At 51.6% G+C, this 22,997-nt stretch overlaps 1 protein-coding gene across 7 annotated transcripts in view; it reads left to right on the plus strand.

Moving 5' to 3' along the window:
* Positions 1-22,997, plus strand: part of CCDC57 (coiled-coil domain containing 57) — a 141,858-nt gene that overhangs the window by 84,013 nt on the left and 34,848 nt on the right. For 2 of the 7 annotated variants that reach the window (XR_010339798.1, XM_064369329.1), the window contains exons 16-17: positions 4,568-4,768; positions 10,718-10,931. Coding sequence is in view for 5 of the 7 variants with exons in the window: in XM_064369329.1 (XP_064225399.1) it covers positions 4,568-4,768; positions 10,718-10,931 (415 nt within the window). In the remaining 2 variants the exon portion in view is untranslated. Of the gene's footprint in view, positions 1-4,567; positions 4,769-10,717; positions 10,932-15,682; positions 15,797-17,622; positions 17,745-18,346; positions 21,945-22,997 lie in introns of those variants that run through there. The other 5 variants (XR_010339797.1, XM_064369331.1, XM_064369333.1 and 2 more) reach the window with 5 other exon arrangements.

The raw sequence follows: 22,997 nt of genomic DNA on the forward strand, positions 1-22,997 counted from the left end.
CAGGTCGTATGCCTGCTGGGACCAGTATCTGCGTGCATCCAGCAGCGAGCCCACCCTGTTTCCCATGGGGCTGGGCTCACAACCCCGGTTTGATTGCTACAGATTCCTGACATCGATTTGGTTTTGACTCTAAAAATTGTGCTAAAATGTATTAATATATGACAAAGTTTCCCACGTTGAAGTGTGCCATTCGGTGGCATTAAGTGTATTCACAGTGTTGTCTAAACATTGTACTACCAGAGCCTTTCTTTTTTTTTTTTTTTTTTTTAAGACGGGGTTTCATCATGTTGGTCTGTCTAGTCTTGAACTCCCAACCTCAGGTGATCCGCCCGCCTTGGCCTCCAAAGTGCTTAGATTACAGGCGTGAGCCACCACGCCCGGCCCTTACCAGAGCCTTTCTACCCACCCCACATTGAAACCCTGTAGCATAACCACACAGCAGGATCGCCCCTTCCCTGCCTCCCAGCCTCTAGGAACCACCATTCCACTCTCGTCCCAATACATTTGTCTACTGTAGGGACCTCGTAGTAACAAAATCTTAAAACAGTTGTCCTTTGGGGCTGGCTTCTTTCATTGAGTGGAACGTTTTCAGGGTGCAGTTGTGTCGCTCTGTGCATGTCGGAACCTCCCTGCCCCACGGCTGATTGATACTCCTCTGTATGGCTGGGCCGAGTTTTGTTTCTCGTTCATGACTGGTGGACCCTGAGGTTGCTTCTGCTGTTTGGCTTGTGCACAATGCTGCCATGAGCATTCCCGTGCAAGTTCCTGTGTGGACTACATGCTCAGTTCTCCTGGGGGTGCACCTAGGAGTGGAACCGCCCTGTCAGATGGTGACTGTTTAACCCTTTGAGGCAGCCGCACCGTTTTACCTTCTCACTAGCGCTGTGTGAGGGTTCCGGTTACCCATCCCCACCAACACCAGCTGTTTTCTGGCTGTGGTGCTGGTCATCCTGGTGGGAGTAGAGTGGGACCTCTTTGTGGTTTTCATTTGCATTTTCCTGATGATTCATGATGTCAAGCATAATTGCACCTGCTTCTTGGTCAGTCATTTGTCTTTGAAGAAACGTCCGCTTGGATCCCTTGCCCAGTTATTTGTCTTTTTTTTTTTTTTTTTGAGATGGAATTTCACTCTTGTTGACCAAGCTGGAGTACAACAATCTTGGCTCACCACAACCTCCACCTCCCGGGTTCAAGTGGCTCTCCTGCCTCAGCCTCTCAAGTAGCTGGGACTACAGCCATGCGCCACCACACCTAGATAATGTTTTTTTTTGTATTTTTAGTAGAGATGGGGTTTCTCCATGTTTGTCAGGCTGGTCTTGAACTCCCAACCTCAGGTGATCCACCCGCCTTGGCCTCCCAAAGTGCTGGGATTTTTTTTTTTGAGACGGAGTTTCACTCTTGTTACCCAGGCTGGAGTGCAATGGCGCAATCTCGGCTCACTGCAACCTCCGCCTCCTGGGTTCAGGCAATTCTCCTGCCTCAGCCTCCTGAGTAGCTGGGATTACAGGCACGTACCACCATGCCCAGCTAATTTTTTGTATTTTTAGTAGAGACGGAGTTTCACCATGTTGATCAGGATGGTCTCGATCTCTTGACCTCATGATCCACCCGCCTCGGCCTCCCAAAATGCTGGGATTACAGGCGTGAGCCACAGCGCCTGGCCAGTGCTGGGATTACAGCCTTGAGCCACCGTGCCTGGCAGGGTTTTTGTCTTTGTATTGTTGAGTTGTAAGAATTCTTTTTATATTCCAGATACAAGTCCATTATTAGATATATGATTTGCTACATTTTTCTCTCATTCTTTGACTCGTCTTTTCACTTTCTCTCTCTTTTTTTTTTTTTGAGATAGAATCTCACTCTGTTGCCCAGGCTGGAGTGCAGCGGTACAATCTTAGATCCCTCCAACCTCCGCCTCCCGTGTCCAAGCGATTCTCATACCTCAGCCTCCTGAGCAGTTGGGATTACAGGTGCAAGCCACCATGCTTGGCTAATTTTTGTATTTTTAGTAGACAAGGGGTTTCAGCATGTTGGCCAGGCTGGTCTCAAACTCCTGACCTCAGGTGATTGTCCCGCCTCCACCTCCCAAAGTGCTGGGATTTTGGGGGTGAGCCACTGCGCCTGGCCTGTCTTTTCACTTTCTTGATGGTGTCCTTTGAAGGTCACGAAATGTTTCCAGTTTTGATCCAGTCCAGTTGATTATGTCTCCTGTTGCTTGTGCTTCTGAGTTGTGCCATCCTTATCCTGTCGCCTTTATTCCTTGTGAGGTGACATAGCGAGGGGACCTTCGCGTGCCTCTCGCATCCATAAATATGTAAGCACTGCTTCTTCCCTGTGCAGAACATCTCTCTGGGAACAGAAAGTATTCCAGACTTCCCACCTGCTGAGAGAGTGAGCAGTGCTCCGGAAACTTGATGCCGTTTTTTTTTAATCTTCCTAACATATTTGACTGATTGATTGATCGAAAATGGCAAATATAGGCCAGGCGCAGTGGCTCGCACCTGTAATCCCAGCACTTTGGGAGGCTAAGGCAGGCGGATCACTTGGGGTCAGGAGTTCGAGACCAGCCTGACCAACATGGAGAAACCCCGTCTCTACTAAAAATACAAAATTAGCTGGGCGTGGTGGTGCATGTCTGTAGTCCCAGCTACTCGGGAAGCTGAGGCAGGAGACTCGCTTGAACCACTGCACAGGAGGCGGAGGTTGCAGTAAGCCGAGATCGTGCCACTGCACTTCAACTCCAGCCTGGCAACAGAGCAAGACTCCATCTCAAAAACAAAGACAGAAAGAAAATGACAAATTTAAGTTGTATATGTCTATGGTACACAACGTGATGTTTTGAAACACGCCCACTCTGTGGAATGGCCAAATGAGGCTGATCGCCATGTGCATTTCTCCCCACATCTGTCATTTTCCAGTGACACCTGGCGTCTCACCTTGACTGAAATGTGGACTTGTTACTGCAGTGCAGAAACACGTGGCCACTCTCCATTTCTGTCCGTGGGGTGAAGCTCCACGTGCCTGTGAGGGGCTCCAGATCCCTCGTGCTTTGCAGCTGCTGATTCCCCATTTTCCCCACACAAATGCTACAGACAAGAAATAAACATTTAAATACAGCTTTCAGGCTGCTCACAGTGGCGCACACCTGTAATCGCAACAGTGTGGGAGGCTGAGGCAGGAAGATCACATGAGCCCAGGAGTTAGAGACTAGCCTGGGCAACATAGGGAGACCCTCTTTCTACAAAAAATAAACTAAGGCTGGCACAGTGGCTCATGCCTGTAATCCCCACACTGTGGGAAGGTGAGGTGGGAGGACTGTTTGAGCTCAGCAGTTTGAAACCAGTCTGGGCAACACAGCAAGACCCCATCTGTACTAAAAACCAAAATAATTAGCCAAGCATGGTGGTGCGTCTGTAGTCCCAGCTACTCGGGAGGCTGAGGATTACTTGAGCCCAGATGGTTGAGGCTGCAGTGAGCCATGATCACACCACTGCACCCCTGCCTGGGCAACAGAGCAAGACCCTGTCTCTAAAAAGAAACATAGGCTGGATGCAGTGGTGCACACCTGTGATCCCAACACTTTGGGAGGCCAAAGCAGAAGGATCGCTTGAGCCTAGGAGTTTCAGACCAGCTCAGGCAACAAAGTAAGATGCTGTCTGAATAAAATAAGTAAATAAATAAAAATAAATACAAGCTTTTAATTTTGCCTTGGTTAATCCCAGATGATTTGATTATCCTGGGAAAAACATTCACCTGGAAATATTTTTGTTTGGTTGGGTTTTTACTTAGCAGTGTCTGTAAATGAAATGATAACCTTTATTTGTGTGTAGGTGACAAATTCAAAAATAAAATAGTCATAAGGAATTCACCGTAGGAGTCCCTGGAATAGGGAAAGTAATACTTTATGTTCCTGGGAATGAGGCAGGAAGGCTCTGGTATGGGGAGGCCTGCGTCTTTCTTACCTGCTCTGCTCTTCTTCCTTCTCGCCAGGACTGGCGCAGTCAGTGAGAGTCAGAGGCCAGCCCAGGGCCCCAGGGTGGGGTTCAGTCTCACGGCCAGCCTGCAGCCTCCCTCTCCCTGCCCCCATTCACCCCAGCCTCTTGTCGGCCTCCACCTGCCTTTTGATAGCCTCAGCCCTCTGACCTCCTGGCCTGCCTCCCTCTGGCCTCCCCGTCTCTGTCCCCTTGATTAGCAGAAGAGAACAATCTACACTTCCTGCTGGTTACTTGCAATTCTGGAGGCCTTTGTTTCTCCCTGGGAGGAGGACTCAGGAAGGGGTTTTGAGGCGCCCCACCTCTGTCCATGCATGGATCCTCCCCACCAGCCTGGGAGTCCAGAGCAGGGCACAGGGGAGCCGCTGGGGCCAGCTGGGCAGGGTGGGAGCAGCGGCAGCCTCAGTGTGGGGCGGAGGGCTGCAGGCATTTGTGTCCAGCTGGGGAGGAGGCCCTGACCCCGACCCCGGCTCCCCTGTGCTTCGCTCGCACTCACAGTGCTTCCTGTCGGTTCCGAGGACCTGCTCCAGCCCAGGCCACAGCCTCATTCCTAACACTGCCTGTGAAATGGCTCCTAGGTGCTGCGGGAACCCCTAGAGCCGGCCGCTCTCCAGCTCGAGCTTCCCCATGAGGTGGACCAGGTACACCGGGAGGTTTTGGAGCTGCGGAAGCAGGTGGCTGAGCTGGGGAAGCATCTCAGGATAGCCCAGCACTGGGGAGCAGAGCCTTCAGGAAGGAAGCGGCCCCCAGCCTCGGACGCCATGGTCCTCGGGAGAGAGGTGGGTGCCCGCCAGCTCCTCCTGCCACCCGCCTCTCGGGGCTCCTGCTGTGTGCCCTGGGAGCTTAGGTGGGACGAGGGCTTCAGCCAAGGCCGTGCCTGGAAGTGGGCCCTGCTCCACCCTTTCTCCCTCTTCCTCCACCTTCTTCCCTGCCCACTTCCTCTTCTCCTGCTCCTTCACCTTGACACACTGTTGGTGGGGGCGGCCCAGCCCAGTCCTCCCTCCAGCTAACAGCATCTTGTGTTGGAAACTCACACATTGAAGGCAGCTCATGTCTGCTTTAATGCAGGGCCCTTGACGGCCTGCTGAGGGACATCTGTGCACAGCCCTGCCTGCCCCATGCCGAGCAGTGGGTCCTCTCTGGGTTGCAGGGGCACATGGCCCTCACTGCTGCATTAAGAGCCACGCAGCTGCTCCAGGCCATGGCTCTCCCATCCTGGTCCTGGTCAGGCCCTTGGCCTCGAGGGACTGACCCCCAGCTCCATGGGTGGGTTTGAGCCATAGCTCTGAGCTGTGGAGAGGGCCTCAGGCCCTGATTCTGCTGCTTGGCAGAGCCGACCAGCAGGGCCCACTTTTTCCTACCTAAAGCCAAAGGGAAAGGCTGTGAAGGACAGGCTGCCCAGCCTCCCTGACTGTGTACCCTAGACTGTTGGTAACTGGGATAATTGTAGTGGGGTGCGGTGTCGCTCTCCCACGCGTCTCCCACCCACCCGGGCGCCCCGTCGCTCTCCCACGCGTCTCCCACCCACCCGGGCGCCCCGTCGCTCTCTCACGCATCTCCCACCCACCCGGGCGCCCCCTTGCTCGCCTACGCCTCTCCCGCCCACCCGGGCGCCCCGTTGCTCACCCACGCGTCTCCCGCCCACCCGGGCGCCCCGTTGCTCACCCACGCGTCTCCCGCCCACCCGGGCGCCCCGTCGCTCTCCCACGCCTCTCCCGCCCACCCGGGCGCCCCGTCGCTCTCCCACGCCTCTCCCGCCCACGCGGGCGCCCCGTCGCTCTCCCACGCCTCTCCCGCCCACCCGGGCTCCGCGTCGCTCTCCCACGCCTCTCCCGCCCACCCGGGCGCCCCGTCGCTCTCCCACGCCTCTCCCGCCCACCCGGGCTCCGCGTCGCTCTCCCACGCCTCTCCCGCCCACCTAGGCGCCCCCTCGCTCGCCCACGCCTCTCCCACCCACCCGGGCTCCGTGTCACTCTCCCACGCCTCTCCCGCCCACCCAGGTGCCATGTCGTTCTCCCACGCTGAGCACCGTGTGTTCTAGGACACGGCGGGCGCCCCCTTGGGCAGCGAGGGGCCCCAGGAGCTCTAACTGGCAACGCTTTCATAGCCCAACGTCTTCCCACTTGTTTACAGGGAAGGGACAACAGTTTATACAAATAAGCAGAATTTCTCCTTTTTTTTTTTTTTTGAGATAGAGTCTGCTCTGTCGCCCAGGCTTGAGTGCAGTGGCATGATCTCAGCTCACCGCAACCTCCACCTTCCGAGTTCAAGCATTTCTCCCACCTCAGCCTCCCAAGTAGCTGGGATTACAGGCGGCCACCACCACACCTGCCTAATTTTTGTATTTTCAGTAAATACGACATTTCACCATGTTGGCCAGGCTGGTTTTGAACTCCTGGTCTCAAGTGATCTGCCTACCTCTGCCTCCCAAAGTGCTAGGATTACAGGCATGGGCCACCGGGCCTTGCCCAAAAGCAGAATTGTACATTGAGGAATGAAATCCCACAGCAGGCAGACTGGGAGCTGAAGCCACCTGCAGCCCAATTCCGGTTATTGGAGCGCAGGCGCAGGCGGGGCCAACACTCCGGGCCTCTGTGTCTACCTGCGTGGACGCAGCAGTCGGGCTCCAGGCTCCTCCTGGGTCTGAGCAGCCTGTGACCTCGGCAGGAAATGAGTGGCCCACCACGGCTCTGTCCTCTGCCAAGCAGCATGGCAGAGCTGGAGGCGAGGGCGGGCCCAAGTCCTTGCCGCTTGCCGCTGGAAAGGAGCCCAGATGGAGAAGGGAGGCAGGAAGGTGGTGCTGCTGGGGCTGCATCAGGGCTGGGCCCTCAGGTAGAAGATAAATGTGTCCGTTATGTTGGGTGTAGAGACACATGGTTAGAGCTGCGTGTATATCTGATCCCAGCTCTGTCCCCTGAGAGGGCCCGCAACCCGGACTCAGCCGGTGGTTCCTGCTCTGCTCACTGGAACTCCGGGCCTCCAGCATGGAGGCAGGTTTGGAGGGCACAGGAACTAGCTGAAAGGGGTCTCCACTGACCAGATCTAGGCCAACAGGCAGTGATGATGAAGACCACGGTCCACTGACCCAACCAGGAAATCATGGGTCCATGCCAATAGCAATGGACGGATCAGTCCAGGGAACGGGGAGATCCTCACACGAGGGTACCAGCTGAGGACGAAGACAGGAACAGTGCGCTGGGCGATCACGGATGGGCGCTGACTCAGAGGGATTCCCATCGGACAGTGGGAAGCAGCATCTCCCCACATGTGACTGCTTCTTTCCAAGGGAAATACTGACTTTCAGTGGAGCAGCCTGTTGGACCCCAGCTTACCCGAGTGGTCAGAACTCCCATCACCAGTGCTGGGATGCCCCGAGGTCACGTGCCTCTGGGTGGGTCACACAGACGGCACAGACTCACTCCTGGGGTCCCTGCCAAAAATGCAGAACCTGAGCTTAAGCACGAGGAAGCCTCAAACAGGCCCAAACAGAGGAGCATGTGCAGATTAGCTGTCTGGTTGCTCAGTGGGCAGCCAGAGGCACAGGGAGGCTGGAGAGCCACTCTAGTTAGGAGACCTGCGAGACCCCACATAGAAACGCACAGGGAGGCTGGAGAGCCACTCCAGTTAGGAGACCTGCGAGACCCCACATAGAAATGCCACTTGGGCCAGGCGTGGTGGCTCATGCCTGTAATCCCAGCACTTTGGAAGGCCGAGGTGGGTGAATCATTTGAGGTCAGGGGTTCGAGACCAGCTGGCTAACATGGTGAAACCTTGTCTCTACTAAAAACTCAAAAAATTAGCCAGGCATGGTGGTGCGCACCTGTAATCCCAGCTACTGGGAGGCTAAGGCCGGAGAATCGCTTGAACCTAGGAGGCGGAGGTTGCAGGGAGCCAAGATCGCACCACTACACTCCATCCTGGGTGACTGAGTGAGACTCCATCCCCCCTCCCCCAAAAAAGAAATGTCACGTGGGACCCTGGATCCTGCACACGAGAAACAGGCATCAGGGCATCATCTGGACAATTGGTGACATTTGCACACGGGCCATGGACCAGGTCACGTGTTGTGTGCACTCACCCAAGTACTGAGGCATGACGCATCTCGGCATGGCATCTTGGCATCTCATAACTCCTGTAGTCCAGGAAGCCTGTGCAGGGCAGGCGAGGAAGCGCACGGGGGCCCAGGGACTGTCCCACAGCACCGCTGATGAAAACTGGTCCCCTTCCCTGGCCCCAGCCAAGAAGCCATGAGTGCAAAGCTGGGGCCAGGTGTGTGTGGAGGCGCGCGTCCCACGTCTCCCGTGGTAGAGGGAGAGCCTGTGGACGGCGGCAGGGCGTGTGTGGAGGCGCGCGTCCCACGTCTCCCGTGGTAGAGGGAGACCTGTGGACGGCGGCGGGGCGCTCTGCTCTCAGGCAGGCCCCACCAGGCTGGGTTTGGGCCTCCCTGGCTGTACCACCCCCATCAGCTGCCCCTAGTCTTTAAAACTCAAGACTTTCCCTGGCACTGGCCGCCTGGCAGAGTTGGGCGATGTGTTACGTCCCTAGGTCCACTGGGGGGCAGTATTGGCCATGGCGTTGGAGTGGCCGCGTGGGGAGGTGAGTGCCGGCCAGGCTTGATGGAACGCCCTGTGCCAGGCTCAGGCCTCAGCCTCTGAGAAGGATTTCTCTGTGGTCACTCACACATGTTCTCAAGACATGAAGACATTTCAGCAGACCAAACTTTCCTTAATTTCCTTCTAATTGTCCAGATAGAAAATGGAGACATTTTCCCCTCACCAGGGCATGCAGGGGTAGTCCCAGGTGTTGGGGCAGATGGGTGGACGGCTACCGCTGCCCCACTGGGGGTGGTGGCCCCTGGAGCACACAGTGGTTAAGATATTCCTGAGTGTGTCTCAGGCTGTAGAAATCTTATTTTGTGGAAAGATTTTAGAGAATCATCAAAATAAACTTTTACTAAATAAAATTTGACCAGAAACTGAATCCAAGAGAGGTAGGAGCATTCACTGCCTGCCCTGCAGGGCACTGTGTGCAGAATCACGTGGCTAGGACGTGGGCCCTGAGCCATGCCCTCCTTCGTGTGCCTCTGTGGTCAACGGCAAGAAGGCCACTCAGAGCCTCTTGAACCTGGTACCAGCCACAAGGGCCCGGGGCAACATCAGGGCGTCTTTGCCAGAAGATGGGACTGCTTTTGAAGAGGAAATTTTCTCTTCAATCTCTAAGTGTTTTGAGGTTTGCAAAGTCCGTATTCAGGACTGTTCTTTCATCAGTTAAAGTAATAGAATAACCCAGTGTGTTCCTGTAGAAGACCCAGAGCTTCAGAACCAGACTTGGGATTCTCACCTGCCTGGCCGCCCTCCCCCAGCTTGGGGCCATCTGCCATCTGTTTTTCCAGCAGGCCTCCCTTCCTCCGGATCTGCCTTGGCCTCTCCCAGGCCCAAGAGCCCGTTCCTGTCCATCCTCGCAGGGCTGTGAGTGCACCTCTGCTCCGCACTTGCCAACCGTGGGAGAGAGAGTTGCTCCCAGAGCAGGCACAAGGCCCTCTCCCCGGAGGAAGCCAGTTGGGACTCAGGCCCTCCCTGGGGCTGCCCTGCACCTGGCCTCAGCTGGGGCCTGCAGCACCACAGAGCTTTCTCTGTCCAAGAGGAAGGCAGATGTCTCTCCTCTTTGCTGTGTCATCCCTGTGGCCCCCGAGTGCCCCACACAAGCCTGCGACACACACCCGGAGGCACTGCAAACAGTGGCCATGCCCCAGGCCGTCCGAAGAACAGTAGCACCTGGAGGGCAGCAGCGCCTGCCAGCCCTGGAAAGACACACCAGGAAGCTGGCGGGAACAGGGCGTGCTGGCCTGTTCCAGGGACTCGGGAGCTCGAGTGGCCAGGGCACAGTGCAGCCTGGCTCCTCACAGGGGCCGGGAGTGGCGTGGGGGAAGTAGGCCATCGGCTCCCATCTCGCCAGGGCCTGGACATCAGTGGTTTTTCCTGTGCCCGCATTTTCAGTCCAGGCATCTTTTTGTGTTGGGACTGCACTCCGTAGCACTGGCATGGTGTGGGCCGCGAGTTCAGACTGCGCCAAGCAAGGACAACACAGTGCTTCCCGGGGGCTCAGATCTGGGGTTGGCCTGGGCCTGGGGGCTCCACCACTGTCCCTGTGTTGGCCGCCTCCCTCTCCACTGCCTCTGTGCTCCCCCTGCACCTGCTTCGGGAGGGTGGGAAGCCACAGCCGGGCTGCAAGGTGGTTAAGGGGTGTCCAGCCGGCAGGTGGGGAAAGGAGGGAGCCCGAGAAGTGGAGGAGGGCTAAGCCACACCTGCGGGAGCTGCCCTGGGTCCTGGGCACTGCTGGAGACCGAGGCCTTCTCTCTGCTCTCCCTGGGGAGCTGCTGTGCTGGTTGGTTGTCCTCAGATTCTCATTGTGTTCACTTGAAAGACACAAAGGCGTAGATGGCCAGAAGGCACGAATGGTGGGGAGGAGGCAGAGGGCGGTGAGAGCCCGGGGGCCGCCCTGGCCTGGGAGATTTTGTGGGCCTATATCCTATTCGTGGAAGAGAAGGAACCCACTGAAACACTGTGAGCAGTGACCCTTTTTGTCTTTCTTTTGGAAGGACGTCACCCACTGGTGGCCAGCAGTGCCCACCGTGGGCGAGCAGGCGAGGAGGCTCAGTGGTGGGCAGCCCTGGCGTGCTCCCATGACAGCAGCCTCACAGGGCTATCTACCTGTGGGTTTTGTTACAGAGCCTCTCCAAGGGAGGGCCTGTGGAGGCCAAGGACCAGGGGGAGCTTGTCCTGCACCTCCGGCCGGCGGTACAGCCCCCGCAGACCTTATCTATGCACCAACTCCAGAGGAAGCTGAAGGAGGCAGCCAGAAAAATCCTTAGCCTCCGCCTGGAAAAGGAGCAGCTCATCGAGATGGGGAACAGGCTCCGTGCAGAGATGGGCCGCCCTGAAGGTGAGTCTAGGAAGTGGGGGACCATGGCCTGGGTACAGCCAGGTTCTGGGTGTGTGCCTGGGGTCAGCGGGTGGGCTCTGACTGCAGCCTTCTTAGGAAGGCCTGATGGAGCGCAGGAGCCCTGTGTGAGCGGAGCCTCGTCAAAGGCCACTGCACAGAGCAGGGCCTTATCTCAGCCACAGGCGCTCTGGGAACGCACTTAGCTGGCAGCATTTGTGAGAACAACGCCACAGGTTACCAAAGCAGCTGGCATTTCTGTGTGGCTCTGTGGTGAGCAGCGAAGATGGCTGGAGACTTCTCTAGATAAAGGCAACAGCGTCTCCTGACTGAGGTGGAGGCTGGGTCTGTTGGACACAGACACCTGGGCTGACTTCCTAAGAAAGGCAAGGGACACTGGCTTTATGGCTGAGTGTTTCAGTGAGTCACCCATCTGTTCATCTGTCCATCTACGTACCTACCTATCCATCCATCTATCCATCCATCTATCCATCCATCCATCCATCCATCCATCCATCCAACCATTTATCCCACCCACCCATCCATCCACCCACCCATCCATCCATCTCACCCACCTATCCATCCACCTTCCATCCACCCATTCATCCATTCATCCACCTACCTATCCATCTACCCACCCATCCATCTATTCATGTGTCTATCCACCCACCCACCCATCCATCTACCTACCCACACACTCATCTATCCATCCATCCATTCAGCCACCCACCTATCCACCATCTGTTCATCTATCCACCCATCCATCCAATCATCCACTCACTCATCCACCAACCACCCATCCATCTATCCACCCACCCATCCATGCACCTACTATCCATCCATCCATCCAACCATTTATCCCACCCACCCATCCATCCACCCACCCACCCATCCATCCACCCATCCCACCCACCCATTCATCCATCCATCTACCCATTCATCCATTACCCACCCATTCATCTGGTCATCTATCCACCCATCCATCCACTCATCCACCCATCCACCCACCCACCCATCCATCCACCCATCCACCCACCCATCCATCCACCCATCCACCCACCCATCCATCCACCCATCCATTCATCTATCCATGCATCCATCCATCCATTCATTCATTCATCTAGCCACCTACCCATGCACCCACCTATCCATCCATTCATTTAACCACTTATTCCACCCACCTATCCATCCATTCACTTACCCATCCATCTGTTCATCCATCCAATCTTCCACACACCCATCCACCCACCTACGCATTCGTATATCCATCTACCCATCCAGTAGAGGAGCCCCTGCTGGGTGCCAGATACTTTCTGCCTTTTTCAGTTCCTATGTCACCAGGCCCAAATCCAGCTAAAGAGATGTCTCCTTGGCTGGGCTCATTGGCACGCTTATAATCCCAGCTACTCGGGAGGCTGAAGCAAGGGAATTGCTTGAACCTGGGAGGTGGAGGTTGCAGTGAGCTGAGATCGCGCCCCTGGACTCCAGCCTGGGCTATGGAGCAAGACTCCATCTCAAAAAAAAAAAACAAATTTCTGAAGTTTTACAAACCACCAAGGCATGGAAGGTCAGTTATCCACAGATTAGAACATCATTCCACTGTGAAGCATCTCTAAGGAAAAGCATCAAAGAGAAAAAGATAACGGGCTGAGAAAATATTTGTAAGATACCTGGTGATAAAAAGAGTCAATACCTCTGATGGAGCAGCTAGAGATCACAGACGCTGGGTGGGAGGGCAAGTCCCAGAAGAAACCTCCATAACTGATGAGGACCTCACTGGGCTCTGGGAACCCGAGAGCAGGAATTCAGCTGACAGCGAGGTTCTTCTGCATCTCAGAGGAGAGTGACATGCGGGGTGTTGAAGAGGGTATGGGCACGCACCATCAAATGCCGATAGGAAGCCTTCCTGGAAAGCAGTTGGGCTGCACTGGTCCCATTTTTAAATGTTTGCACCCTTTGAATCAGCTATTTAAAAGAGATCCTGGCCGGGCATGGTGGCTAACGCCTGTAATGCCAGCATTTTGAGAGGCCACGCGGGTGGATCGTCTGAGGCCAGGAGTTCGAGACAAGCCTGACCAACATGTGAAACCACGTCTCTACTAAAAATACAAAAATTAGCCAGGTGTGGTGGCGCACACTGTAATCCCAGCTACTCTGGAGGCTGAGGCAGGAGAATCACTGGAACCCAGGAGGTGGTGGTTGCAGTGAGCTGAGATCATGCCACTGCACTCCAGCCTGGGTGACAGAGTGAGACTCCATCTCAAAAAAAAAAAAAATCCTATCGTGACAGACACGGAAACGATGTATGTGCAAGGGCATTCTTAGCAGAATGTTTGCAGTAGCAAGGACATAACTCAGAGTGATCTGAATGGGAACAGTCCATCCTGAGGTGCTGGAGTCCAGACCCTGGAATGCCGTGCGGCCGTCAAGGTGCCAGGGTGAGCCATGCCCTCACAGCGCTTTCCACGCAGTCACCATGCAGGCCCGGCTGCCCACTAAGCTCCAGTCCGCTGTGGACTGACGCTTTTGGTGACTACTCTGAAAGTGTGGGGCGGTTCCTAACTACTCCGAAAGCTCCTAGCACTTAGGCCCCTGTGACATAACTGCTGAGCACACTGCTGCATAGCAAGGCCTGGATGTGTCGTCAGGGAAAAGCAGCAGCCTGCAGGGGAGTATGTTTAGACCAGCAAGCCAGCGCACAAAAGGGCATGTGTGTGTGTGCGTGCATATGCGTTTGTATGCGAGACTGTGCACACGTGCATTTGTATGAGACTGCACACGTGTTTGTGTTCGAGACTGCACACCTGCGTTTGTATGCGACACTGTGTTTGTGTGTGCACATGCATTTATATGCAAGACTGTGTGTGTGCACATGCGTTTGTATGCGAGACTGTGGGCACACGTGTTTGTATGTGAGACTGTGCATGTGTGTTTGTGTGCGAGACTGTGTGCACACATTTGTGAGCGAGACTGCACACGTGTTTATGTGTTAGACTGTGTGTGTGCATCCACACACCCACAGGGAGGACTCAATGGAAGTTTGTCCATTTCTTGGCTAAAATTTAGAAAGGAGAATGAGAAGAGACGAATGGGTACTTTTGGCTTTGCTTTGATTATACCAAACATACTCCATTTGGTTCTTTTTGGGGAAGGCCATCCTCCCCACCTCAACACTGAGTCCTCGGCTGGCCATGGTGTCATGCACCTGTAGTTCCAGCTGCTTGGGAGACTGAGATGTGAGGATTGCTTGAGCACAGGAGGTCCGGGCTGCAGTGCGGATGGTCATGCCTGTGAAGAGTCATGGCACTCCAGCCCGGCAACGTAGGAGACCTAGTCTCTTAAAAAAATTTTTTTAATTAAAAAGATGAGTCCGGATTGCAAAGGTTTAGGAAAGACTGGTCTATCTGCATTGTTTTTATTAAGATCACTTATCTGGTTCATAAATGATGTGGCTACAGTCATTAAGTAGTACAGAATGACCACCTGTGACAAACCTATCATCATTATTCAACAGTATTTAACATGTGAGAGCCAGCCAGCCTGGGGCCTGAGCAGGACCTGGTCTGCCTGCGGCTGTTTCTGGCTGCTTCTCTAGTCCCCTTCACGGCAGTTCCCAGCACCGGTGGCCCAGGGGTCACCTGCAGCTGCCTCACTGCATGTCCTCACCTGTCCACCTCTGGGAAGGGGCCCTATCCCACAGGGAGCAAGCTGACCGCCACTTCACTGGCTCTTGGCTGCCTTCAAGCATGAGCCTGTCTCGCACTGTGGGTACCAGTATAGATGGCTGAGGGGGAGGTACTGGGGGCGTCCCCTGTGGTCTGGTGACACCAGTTCCTGCCAACACCTATTTGGACTGTAGAGCCAACTCCAGCAGGTGACCTGGTGGGCCCCCCTCTGAAACAAGGAGCTTTACCTGCCTGCTGCGGGGTTCAGGCCGAGACCAGGATGGGGAGTGAGCATAGCCCCACTCAGGGGCCTGCAGGGGAGGCAGGAGGCAGGTTCTGTGGGACCCTCCATGCAGGCCCCTCAGCCCGCAGAGTGGATGTCACCTGGAGCTCACCCTCCCTCCTGCACCCTTCCAGAAATCAGCCGCACATGACATTTCCTCGATCCTGTAGAAAAATGGGATTCCTTAAAATGTTGTTTCTAGCAACCTTCTTCATGATACCTAACTTTTTTTTTTTTAAGGCAAATTCTTGCTCTTGTCACCCAGGCTGGAGTGCAGTGACATGATCTTGGCTCACTGCAACCGCCACCTCCTGGGTTCAAGTGATTCTTCTGCCTCAGCCTCCTGAGTAGCTGGGACTATAGGTGCATGCCACCACGGCCAGCTAATTTTTTGTATTTTTAGTAGAGATGGGGTTTCACCGTGTTAGCCAAGATAGTCTCGATCTCCTGACCTCATGTTCCACCTGCCTCGGCCTCCCAAGTGCTGGGATTACAGGTGTGAGCCACCACCTGATCACCCGATGGGGTCTTCCAGGAGCTCTGGAAAGCAGTTGGTCGGACACAAGGCTTTATACTCAGACTCAGACACAAGGCAACCCCAGCTTCCTAAGGCAGAGAAAAGGGAAATGAACTTATGTTCAGGTATCTCTGGCCTTGCCTTGGCACTTCCTGTGGGCAGTACCCTCTCTTTGTATCTTCATATATCTGAGATGACTTTGGTTTGACCACTTTCTAGAATGAAGGTTAAGCTGGAAATAGAGTTTTGTATATGTCGACATTTTTCTACAACTTTTTTTTTTTAACAGATGGGGTCTCGCTCTGTCACCCAGACTGGCATGGTGATGCCATCGTAACTCACTGTAGCCTCCGTTTCTTGGGCTGAAGCAATCTTCCTGCCTTGGGCTCAACTTCTTTTGAAGGTAATATTATGTCTTCAGAGAAGTCAGCCGTCGGTCTGATCTCAGTTCCTTTGGGGAAGCTGTTTTGTTTTGTTTGTTTTTTTTCTTTTTGAGACAGAGTCTCGCTCTGTTCCCCAGGCTGGAGTGTGGCCTGATCTTGGCTCACTGCCACCTCCGCCTCCCAGGTTCAGCCCAGCTAACTTTTTTAATTTATTTATTTTTTGGTATTTCTAGTAGAGATGGAGTTTCACCATGTCTCGAGCTAAGCTGGTCTCGAGCTCCTGACCTCCAGTGATCTACACACCTTGGCCTCCCAAAGTGCTGGAATTAGAGGCATGGGCCACCACACCCACCCTGGGGAAGCTGTTTTTTGACTTTTCTCTCAATCTGTTAGGTTCTCCAGTTTCACCATTGTTGTGTCTAAGTGTGGATTTGTTTCTCTGAATCCTGCTCAGGAATCAGTATGTTTTTTAAATTTTAGGATTAAATTTTAGGTTGGTTGGCTGATTATTTTTCTCTTCTTAAAAATTCTTCTTAAGGCCGGGTGTGGTGGCTGATGCCTGTAATCCCAGCACTTTGGGAGGCTGAGGCGGGCGGATCATGAGGTTAAGAGATTGAGACCATCCTGGCCAACCTGGTGAAACCCCGTCTCTACTTAAATACAAAAATTAGCTGGGCATGGCGGCACGTGCCTGTAGTCCCAGCTACTTGGGAGGCTGAGGCAGGAGAATTGCTTGAACACAGGAGGCGAAGGTTGCAGTGAGCCGAGATCGCGCCACTGCACTCCAGCCTGGCGACAGAGCGAGACTCTGTCTCCAAAAAAAAAAAAAAAAAATTCTTAAAAATTGTTTTTCAAATACTGCTTTCTTCTGTTTCTGTCTGATCTCTTCTGGAGATCTTACGGGGCATGTCAGCCATGCTTCTTGACATGTGTGTGTGTGTGTCTGTGTGTGTGTGTCTGTGTGTGTGTGTGTGTGTGTGTGCCTGTGTGTAAGAGCACCCTCCCCCTTTCCAGGGGTTTCCCCTAAGGTTGCTCTCTGGAGCCACTGGATGGCTCTGGTGTCTTGACCAGAACTAGTTCCCATTCCGTCTTTTTTCATTCTTGTTCTTGGGTTTATTTTATTGTTCTTTTCCTGATTTCTTAGATTGAATGTTTCGCATTTATTTTTATTCTTTTTTGCTTAGAAATTGCATTTCTTAAGGTGAGAATTTTCATGAGTATCACTTTGGCCAAGCATCAGAGATTTTGAGGGGTAGTATTATTAGTATAATTCTTTTCTTTTTTTTTTTTTTCTGGGTGTGAAGAAGTCATATTTTATACTGGTGAGGGCGCCGTTACAAAATGCTGATGGATGGCTTTGGTCACTCATGCTCTAACAGAGGGGCCTGTGATGGTGTCTGCTTTTTTTCTCTTTCAAAATTCCCAGTTGTTTCTGTGTCAGGCACTAAGCAATCTGGTGGCTTTTGGTCCAAATGGGTATTTTCGTTGTCTTTTTGCACCTTTTAATCCCTCTTCGAAGAGTCAAGTTCAAATGCTGGAAACCGTGATGGTATAATTATTTTCTAGGTAGTCTGCCATTGTGGGCTCAGTTTTTCCATTTCACCAGCGAGTTGTTAAGGAGGGAGTTTCGGAATTTCTTTGGTTATTTATTAAACAAAATGTGCTAGATACTACTTTTGATTTTATCCTATTTAACAATCATATTAAATATACTTATTAATATTGTTTATAAATTTATTTGTGTTTCTCAATTTGAACTGCCAAGAACCACAAAGTGTTAAAATTCTCCGTTGCTCCTGTGTTTGTATCCATTTCTCCTTCTTGTCACCATCATTTTTTTTTTTAGGTGGCGTCTCACTCTTTGGCCCAGGCTGGAGTGCAGTGGTGCGATCTTAGCTCACCACAACCTCTGTCTTGCAGGTTCTAGTGATTCTCCTGCTTCAGCCTCTTGAGTAGCTGGGACTACAGGTGTGTGCCACCATATCCAGCTAATTTTTTTTTTTTTTTTTTAGTTTTAGTAGAGACAGGGTTTCACTATGTTGGCCAGGATGGTCTCAAACTCCTGACCTCATGATCCACTGGCCTTGGCCTTCCAAAGTGGTGGGATTATAGGCACGAGCCACCATGCCTGGCCCTCACCATTGTGTTTTATAAACTTTAGTGCTGTGTTACTTAGAGCAGAAATATTCAGGATAGCTATAGCTCATTCCGGTTCATAATTTAGTGTCCTTTCTGATGTTTAACCATGTCCAATAATATTTATGTAATTATATGTTAAAAGATAATTTTCAGAAAGAAGTAGAATGTCGCTCCCAAATATGAAAAAATGAGCATTTGTTTAGGATTTTATTCTATTCATTAAACGATGAGGAAACCAGACAGATGTTATAACCAGTTTCAAGGAAAAGTCAAAAAAGCACAAATCTGTTTGGAGTGAAGGAATCAAATAGAGGCAGAACTGGTTCTTGTGGAGGGGAGAGGCAGGCAGGATAGAATTTGCATGTCTAATAACCCAGGGAATTTGCAGTAGACAAAGCAGTTTCTACAGAAGCTCACTTTTTTTCCTACAGTTTCTCTGCTTTTGATGGAAAGTCATCTCAAAGAAAGGTGTTTTTTCCCTGTGCATCCGACAGGTAACGTGTGGAATGTGGTAACAAGGCTTCAGGGAGGTGCAGCTCACAGAGAGTCTTCAGGAACCACAAAGGGTCAGAAAGGTTGTTCCTGATCTCACAAAATGGAGCTGATTTGAAGATGGCTTGATTATTTCCATGGGTGCAGCAAGAGTGCTAATTCACCATCTCTGCTTTTTAAAGTTTGCTTTCTTAGAAGTTTCCATAAGGAATTTCAGATTAGACTTTTAAAAGCCTCTTTAAAAAATAGTTTAAGACTGTGCACGCTGGCTCACACCTGTAATCCCAGCACTTTGGGAGGCTGAGGCAGGCAGATCACTTGATGTCAGGAGTTTGAGACCAGCCTGGGCAACACGGTAAAACCCATCTCTCAAAAAATACAAAAATTATCTGGACATGGTGACAAGTGCCTGTAATCCCAGCTACTCAAGAGGCTGAGGCAGGAGAATAGCTTGAACCCAGGAGGTGAAGGTTGCAGTGAGCTGAGATCCACTCTAGCCTGGGCGACAGAGTGAGACTCCGTCTCGAAAAAAAAAAAAAAAAAAAATTAAATAAATAAATAATAATTTAGGCCAGGCATGGTAGCTTCGGCCTGTAATCCCAGCACTTTGGGTGGCTGAAGAGGGCAAATCACCTAAGGTCAGACGCTCAAGACCAGCCTGCTCAACATGGCAAAACCCCATCTCTACTAAAAAATACACAAAATGTAGCCGGGCATGGTGGCAGGCACCTGCAATCCCAGCTACTTGGGAGGCTGAGGCTGGAGGATAGCTTGAACCCAGGAGTTGGAGATTGCAGTGAGCCAAGATCACACCACTGTACTCCCGCCTGGGCAACAGAGTGAGACTCTGTCTCTAAATAAATAAATAAATAAATGTCCCTCCTTGCTGTCCTGAGGCTAGAAAAACAAGCCAAGAACCCACCAGATTTCTTCTGCCCTATAAATTTGAGCAAATTCCTTTCTTTTTTTCTGTGAGACAGAGTTTTGCCTCTGTTGCCCAGGCTGGAGTGCAGTGGCATGATCTCGGCTCACTAGAAACTGTACCTCCTGGGCTCAAGCAATTCTCCTACCTGAGCCTCCTGAATAGCTGGGATTATAGGCATGCACCACCACACCCAGGTAATTTTTGTATTTTTAGTAGAGCTGGGGTTTCACCATGTTGGCCAGGCTGGTCTCGAACTCCTGACCTCAGGTGATCTGCCCACCTTGGCCTCCCAAAGTGCAGGGATTATAGGTGTGAGCCACTGCACCCAGCCACAAATTCCTTTCTTTTTTTTTCTTTTTTAAGATTCCCAAACTAACAAATTCCTTTCTTAAGGTTTCCAAATTAGCACAGGTTCCTGGGCCTTCCAGGAAATGCCCTCCAGATGCATCTGCCATCCTGCAAGCTGGGCCCTGTGCCAGGTGTTTCCTGGGAGGGCTTTGTGAGCATGGGCTCCGTAACATCCCTGTGGTTCCTCACAAGGGGTTACTGGTGACTGACATTTATAAATGAGCATCATTCTCAGATTTGGCCTTCCATGCAGGGCTGTGGTTATACAGTAAGTATTTCCAGTTCAAGTCCTGGTAAAAACAAAGATTCTCATTGAAACTATGCGAATAACTATATTACCTTGAGAGTAAGAGTACTCAACAACTTTCTGAATTCTAGAGGACTCAGGCTGGGAGAATAAGATATTACTTACACACGTTCTATTGTGGTTCTCAAGAGCAGAGACTACAGAATTTTTATGGACTGTACGTAGCTTGAGAGGAAATAGGAAGAGCTCTTTATATATCCAGAAAGTGGAGCATTAAGAAGACACCAACCGTATTCTCAGCAAAAGCCGTCCAGCTCCCCCATCGGCTCATCCCCGCCTGTGAGATCCGTTCTTGTTCCACTCCATCCTAGTTCTTGTTCTTAACAGTCCATCTGCTTCTCACCTGGATACTCAGTTCTGGGATGGTCTCAGCATCGTCTAAATGCCGCCTCTGAAGCCTGTGCTTGTAATGCCTACCCAGTCCTTTCCCCAGGCTCTGAGACAGTCCCTGTTCAAGTTGAGGCACTCTAAGCTGTCTGAGCTTTCTGGGGAGCATCGGAGTAACACAAAAACTGGATGAGGCTGGGCGCGGTGGCTTACACCTGTAATCCCAGCACTTCGGGAGGCTGAGGCGGGTAGATCACGTGGGATCAGGAGTTCAAGACCAGCCTGGCTAACATTTCAAAACCTCATCTCTACTAAAAAATACAAAAATTAGTTGGGCATGGTGGCAACCGACTGTAATCCCAGCTACTTGGGAGGCTGAGGCACAAGAATTGCTTGAACCCTGGAGTCAGAGGTTGCAGTGAACCAAGATTGCATCACTGCACTCCAGCCTGGGCAACAGAGCAAGACTTTTGTCTCAAAAATAAAAAATAAAACTGTGGATGACAAAAGACTGCCCATGGATGGCCGTGGTTAACTTACCACTGCCACTTTTCAAAAGTAAAACGTCTGGCCTGGGCGTAGGGACCCACACCTGTAATCCCAGCACTTTAGGAGGCAAAGGCAGGCAGACCCCGAGGTCAGGAGTTCGAGACCAGACTGGCCAACATAGTGAAAGTCTGTCTCTACTAAAAATACAAAAAAATTAGCCGGGCATGGTGGCGGATGCCTGTAATCCCAGCTACTTGGGAGGCTGTGGCAGGAGAATCACTTAAACCCGGGAGGCAGAGGTTGCAATCACCCAAAATGGCACCACTGCATTCCAGCTAGACAACAGTGTGAGACTGCATCTCAAAAAAAAAAAAAAAAAAAAAAAAAAAAAAAATCTCTTCACAGCAAGAATAATGTAACTAAGAAGTGACATTTGATTGTCCTGTAGACATCTGGAAACAGAGTCCAAAGAAGAGTTCTAGACAGAGTTAATCCAAGATGCTTATGCTGTTTTCAGAGATGCCCGGCAACAGCACATCTAATTTCTCAAAATGGATGAGCAGCATTTTTACAGAAGAAATGATTTACAGATAATTGCGAAGCTGACTATTCCATAACTACACCAAGAATATCCGGTGGAGAGGCAGAAAGTGTGGGGCAGGTGGTGGCTGTCTTCCAGTAGCACAGCCCCAGAGTGAGTGACATTCACCTAGCTGCACACACTGGCATCAGAGATGCACGACTCACGTTAAAGTAAGGTGACGCCCAACTTATGTCATGACAGTCACGGGACTTAGGCCCGAGAGCTCTGCGCTGCTGCCAGCTGACAGCATCAGGCAGACGGCTTCAGGACTCATGAAGAGAAGCGCCATGGGCAGCTGAGAAGTCTGCGCGCAGCACAGTGCACAATTCCTCCGTGCCTCAGACGAGCGCGTACCCGACACACACAGCCCAGGCAGGCCACACATCTCTCCTGACTTGGCAGTTCTTCCCACGGTATTCATCAAGCCTAACACATCAAATAAACCTGATCATTTCTTTAGAATTGTTTTCTTTCCCCTTCTTCTATTTTAATAGAAACCGAGTCTCTGTCACGCAGGCTGGAGGGCAGTGATGCGAGCACAGCTCACGGCAGCCTTGATCTCCTTAGCGCAAGAGCCCTCCTGCCTCAGCCTCCTGAGTAGCTGGGACCGCAGGTGCGTGCCACCACAGCCCAGCTCGGACTCTCTTTTTATAATGATTTCAAATAACTCTCTTTTTATAAGAAATTTTTTTTGTGATTTTCCAGGAAACTTCTGGGACGTCTCATAGATCATTTTAAATATAAAAGATCTTCTGAAAGCTTTATTTTATTTGATGTTTAGAATTCAATTTTCATAAGGAAAAAAAATTAAAAGATGCCAGGAGATTTGAACAGTAAGATAGATTCATGGGTACCTGAGAAATCATATTTAGCTACCCATGTGAAAGTAACGATAAAACACTTAAACGTAGAAGAGAACAGTTATAGAGAACCTCAGCTCTTTCATAAGCATGGGAAGCTTTGCTTTCTTAAATCATCGAGACATAATAAGTCAACAGAAAGCATGGAAAATTACCCTGGTAAGACAGCACCTTTGCTGTCTGGACAGATTACACAGAAAGTAAAGAATAACCCTTCATATTTTAGGGGAAGTCAATAAATAGTAAACGAAGGCAGGCTGGGCGCGGTGGCTCAAGCCTGTAACCCCAGCACTTTGGGAGGCTGCGGAGGGCAGATCGCTTGAGGCCTGCAGGGGTTCGAGACCAGCCTGGTCAATATGGTGAAACCCTTGTCTACTAAAAATACAAAAATTAGCCGGGCATGGTGGCAGGTGCCTATAATCCTAGCTACCCAAGAGGGTGAGGTGGGAGAATTGCTTGAACCTGGGAAGTGGAGGTTGCAGTGAGCCAAGATCATACCACTGCATTCCAGGCTGGACAACAGAATGAGACTCCGTCTGAAAAAAAAAAAAGGCAAGGAAACAAGCCCATCAAAATTGAGCCAACTCCACTAAGATTTTAACACATTTCATAGCTTTTTAAAAAACTAGCTTTCTTTCAAAATCATGTGTTTTCAGGAAAAGAAAAAAACTCGCTTTCTTTCAACCAAGCAAGGATTGAGAAAACCGAAAACACCACCTAGCTTTCAGCTGGGGGCGGTGGCTCACGCCTG

Source organism: Aotus nancymaae, unplaced genomic scaffold (genome assembly GCF_030222135.1).
Source record: "Aotus nancymaae isolate 86718 unplaced genomic scaffold, 86718_ANA_hifiasm-v0.15.2.pri h1tg000089l, whole genome shotgun sequence".
NCBI classification, from domain to species: domain Eukaryota; kingdom Metazoa; phylum Chordata; class Mammalia; order Primates; family Aotidae; genus Aotus; species Aotus nancymaae.